The sequence below is a fragment of the Diadema setosum genome, chromosome 20 (assembly GCF_964275005.1).
Source record: "Diadema setosum chromosome 20, eeDiaSeto1, whole genome shotgun sequence".
Lineage (NCBI taxonomy): Eukaryota > Metazoa > Echinodermata > Echinoidea > Diadematoida > Diadematidae > Diadema > Diadema setosum.
This window is the reverse complement of record NC_092704.1, coordinates 20108322-20112558: the sequence shown is the minus strand read 5'-3', so window position 1 is coordinate 20112558 and position 4237 is coordinate 20108322. Positions and strand designations below refer to the sequence as shown.

Sequence of the window (4237 nt, the reverse complement as noted above, 5' to 3'; positions counted from 1 at the left end):
CTAAAGTTGTTGTTTTTTGGATATATAAAAAGGAAGAAAATTTCACCGCATCCGTATTTGAATTTCATGGGAAGGAGAACGATCATCCTTGAAGTAATAAACAAACAAAACGCAGATAAAAACCTCGGCAGCAATGCTCCTTTTCGTATTCTATCTTGTATGAGACTGTGAGAACTTTGTTTGGCACATGGGCCTATGCCATTTATACCGTACTCGTTCCCGAAGTGGTAGAAATGTTAAGTTCAAGAAGGAAAATGCAGTCAGTCCGCAGCACCCGATAATTCGCTCGTATTTATTCAACTCGTATGCAAGCCCGCTTTAGGCTTGCATACGTAATGAGCTGCGTAAGGGGATTTTGTCCTTGGGCTTTCGGCTACAAAAATACACCTTATGTTCACAAATTTGGTATCAAATTCAAGGAAAATATGTAAACTATCGTCACATGTTACTCAAATTATTGTGAATGAAAAATATCATAGCGTAATTTGAGCTTGAAAAATGATGAAAAAAGTAATTCGTGCAGTACACTTTCAAGACGTCAAAAAATACCAAATTCACCTTGCGTCTCAATGAAAATGCTTTATTTGGTAGTCCATCTCCTAATCTTTGTATCCATGTAAATATCTTGACAATTTGTTGCTTAATCCGGTCAGGAACCAGTAAAGTATACATCGATGTCAGTGCTGATCAGCTTGAAACCGTGCAATCTCAAGAGTAAGCTCTCTCATTGGACAGCGCCTGCACTCAGCGCTTGCATTACGTCATTACGCTGCTACATAACGGTTTCATGCCACTTGCGGTTTCTTGGCACGCGTGTAGTTCAAGCGCTGAACGCACGCACTGTCCAATGAGAGAGCTCTTTCGCACCACTGTACACTTTGTGCGGAGCATACTTCTGGCTTAGGAGTGAATTTTACAGACATTTCAAAACGGAAAAACTAGTATAAATCATGCTTGCGTCTCCTTGACTCCAATATATGATGAGTATCTAAGTTTCCTCTCTACGAAAAAGCCAAAATCAGAAACAACAGTTTCTTAATCCGGTCAGGAACCAAAAAAGAACTTTAGATGACAAAATCTTCCGTGAAAAGCAGGTAAAATTTACGCAAATTCAACTGATTATATAGTCATGATAAGATCCGATGTTATAGGCAAATTTAGTATCAAAATAAAGATCAAAGTCTGGAAAACAATTTACCGTGACTTGTAGCCATGACGAATGTATGTACAAGTCGCTACACTGTGAAAACCATAGCCCTATCAAAGTCTCGCAAAATCTCGCACGACGAGACACCTTTCGAACGCAAAGATTGTCAACGAGAGTGCTGAATAAATCTTGCCGGATCGGCTCATTAGCATACGTGCTGCGGACTGACTGAATGCATGGTTGACGATATGACAACCAGTGGTGATTACGTTTGTTTCAATGACCAAACATGAGTACTTGGAGGGAAGTAGACATAATTCCAACACCTTTTGATCCTATAGGATTGGTCATTTTGATTGATTTTGCTTATCAATGTTTTAAAATCTATACGAGAGGAGTTGGAGGCACGTTAGGCATCTCACGGCAATGAGACCACATAAGCATTGTCACTGTGTCTGAAATATTGTACTTGGGACATATAACGATAAATAAGCGCAAAAATGTATCTAGCGATCCGTCGATGAACCCAAAGGTGAACAATGAATTTTGTTAAATATATTTAGCATAGAAAAAGAGTGCTACGCCTATTCGCAAGCCTAAATACATGTTTCTGCCTTGTTATGTCTTCTTCCTTTTCTTTTCTTTTCTTTTCTTTTTCTCTAAATCGTATATGTATCTTCTATATAGTCTCGTTTGCTTCGGGCTTTGGGGTTTGTTTCGGGGAACCGTGAATCATACTATCATTTGAAAAAAAAAAATGTCTCAGCTCTCTGCCACATGGAAAATTTTCTACTTACATGAAATTACTTTCATTTTGATAATCTTTATCTTGATATTCTTTGGGTTGTTGTTTTTTTTTTCACAAAAGGCGATGGCATCAAGGGAGTGGCCGGATGAATTCACGACGAGCCACACCTCCCCCACCTTAGGCCAAGAGTGGCTATGGCTACCAGTCGAGTGGACATGGTGGGTGGTCACCCAGCTCATCCTCTCCGTCGTCGGCATCGTGGGTAACCTCTTGGTCATGACCGTCATCTTCCGTCGTGGTCGATCTCAGTTTGCTACCGACGTCCTCATCGCTAGTCTCGCTTTTGCCGACTTCTGCACCTCTCTGTGGATGATTCCCCGACCTCATGCAGTCGTTCTCCCGAGGACGTGGGTCGGCAGGTTGTACTGTCGTCTCGAGTACTCAAACATCTTCATGTGGATATCGGCAGTGGCGTCCGTGTTCACGCTGTCTGTAATCAGCGTTGAACGCTTCCTTGCCGTGGCCTATCCCTTCCGATTCAAGCATTGGTTTACGGCCAGACGATCTCTCTCTATTGTTGCCTTCAATTGGCTACTGTCCGCCCTGTTGAACTCATTTGTCATTGTGATTTCCGAGCATGACATCAACACAAACAGCTGTGTGACTTTACTTCTCTCCAGAGTAGCGAATGCTTCTTCTGGAGCCATACTTTTCTTGTGTAAGTACGTTATACCCATTACCATCATGATTGGCAGCCATTGTGGGATTACTAAAGAACTTCGGGCGCAGACACAAAGTTTTCAAGTGGATGGTGAGGTACCAGCGCCTGTTTTGAAAATCATAAAGACGATGCACGACATGACAAGGACCGTATTCATCGTGGTCGTTCTCTTTATTGTGTGCTGGAGCCCTGATCAGATATGTTTTTTCCTCTTCAACCTGGGACTTTACCCAGCCTACCTCTACTCGGACGTTTATCGCGTTTTCGTTTGTTTAGCTTTTATCAACTCATGCTGTAATCCTTTCATATACAGCGCTAGAAATCGTAAATTTCGACGAGCGTTGAGAGAACTTTGCGGTTGCCAGAGAAACTTTTCAGGAAAGATTCTTTCACCGATATTTGGTGCAGCAAAGTCCTCAGTGTTAAGAAAAATGGGCAAATAAACATTCTTAGACACATGTAAAACTTTCAGCGATCGGAAGACAGCATCCAACAAGGAGAAATGGTGTGATCACTTGGTTTAAGAAAGGATCACAGGGGTGGATGAAAGCTAGCCTATAAAATAAGTTAAGGTTGGTAGAAGACATAACTTCCTTGTACTCTTAAAGACAGACTGGCGCGTGGTCACAATGCCTTGTGATGGTGATATCTCACCTATCACCATAACAGAATCTGGTGGAATCGTGATAAAATGATGAATAATGATAGCATGGACATATTGATCCAGGGTGTCCGAATCAGTGCTGCTTTTGCCGTGCGAGGGTGTCCTATCATTAGGTGTATATCATTATTATGATAATGCCAGGTACCCTTTATTGTCTAGGAACGTCAGCGATTGTAAGGATTAAACTGAGAAGTCTGTTTGGACAGAGACTTGTCCGTTGTAATATAACAAATCGCTTTCATTAATTTGTAGATTCTGTGTTTGGTAATTATGTCAGCTTTATTGATGGTTTGTGTCCTAAGATTCCATTCGTTTCGGATTATTTTGTACGAGGTTGAGAAGTTTATTGTGCTCTTGAATGAAATCGAGATTCCCATGTTGCATGTACTGGTGGGGTTTAATTGATTAACAGCAAAGGCATCCTTGCCGATGTAGAATCCGCTTTTATCTTTTCTGGAGTGAGGTTGGAGTGAATGGAGCTATAGGGGTGGGAATATTGCCTGTGAGGGACGGGGTACAGTAATACAGCAATGTCAGGGCTGAGCAGAACGTGTTGTCAATCTCTTTACGACAGCAGCCTGCGATAATGTATCAAAGAGAAGCGTGTCATATCTGTGCACTCAACTCTGATAGGAGACAAAAGCACGTGGATGATACATCCTGTATGAGCAATTCATCTTTTGCAGTATGATTTTAAGAAACATGGCATTTTCGTGCATTTCGATTTCATGTTACCACAGTTTCTTTTAGTGCAACTTGTTTGATATGCATTTATTTGACACGGCTGTCTTAAAGATAATTACACAACTAGCAGATGTGTACTGTTTGCGTCTTCATGTGTTCATTTTGAATTAGCGAACAACATAATATGCAACATATATATGCAAAGCAAAGTGATATTGGCATACTATATCAATATGATAGTAAACATCATGGGATCATAATGCCTCAAACAAT

The 4237-nt window shown here is 41.0% G+C and overlaps 1 protein-coding gene across 1 annotated transcript; it reads left to right on the top strand.

The window, feature by feature from the left end:
- Positions 1–2018: 2018 nt before the first annotated feature.
- Positions 2019–3059, top strand: LOC140243485 (galanin receptor 2a-like). The gene has a single exon (XM_072323157.1). It carries the CDS (start codon positions 2019–2021, stop codon positions 3057–3059), a length of 1041 nt encoding a protein of 346 aa, XP_072179258.1.
- The last annotated feature ends 1178 nt before the right edge of the window (positions 3060–4237 follow it).

Bases quoted from the DNA above. Each gene is read 5' to 3' on its own strand.
- LOC140243485 (XM_072323157.1), top strand. From the start codon at position 2,019: ATGGCATCAAGGGAGTGGCCGGATGAATTCACGACGAGCCACACCTCC.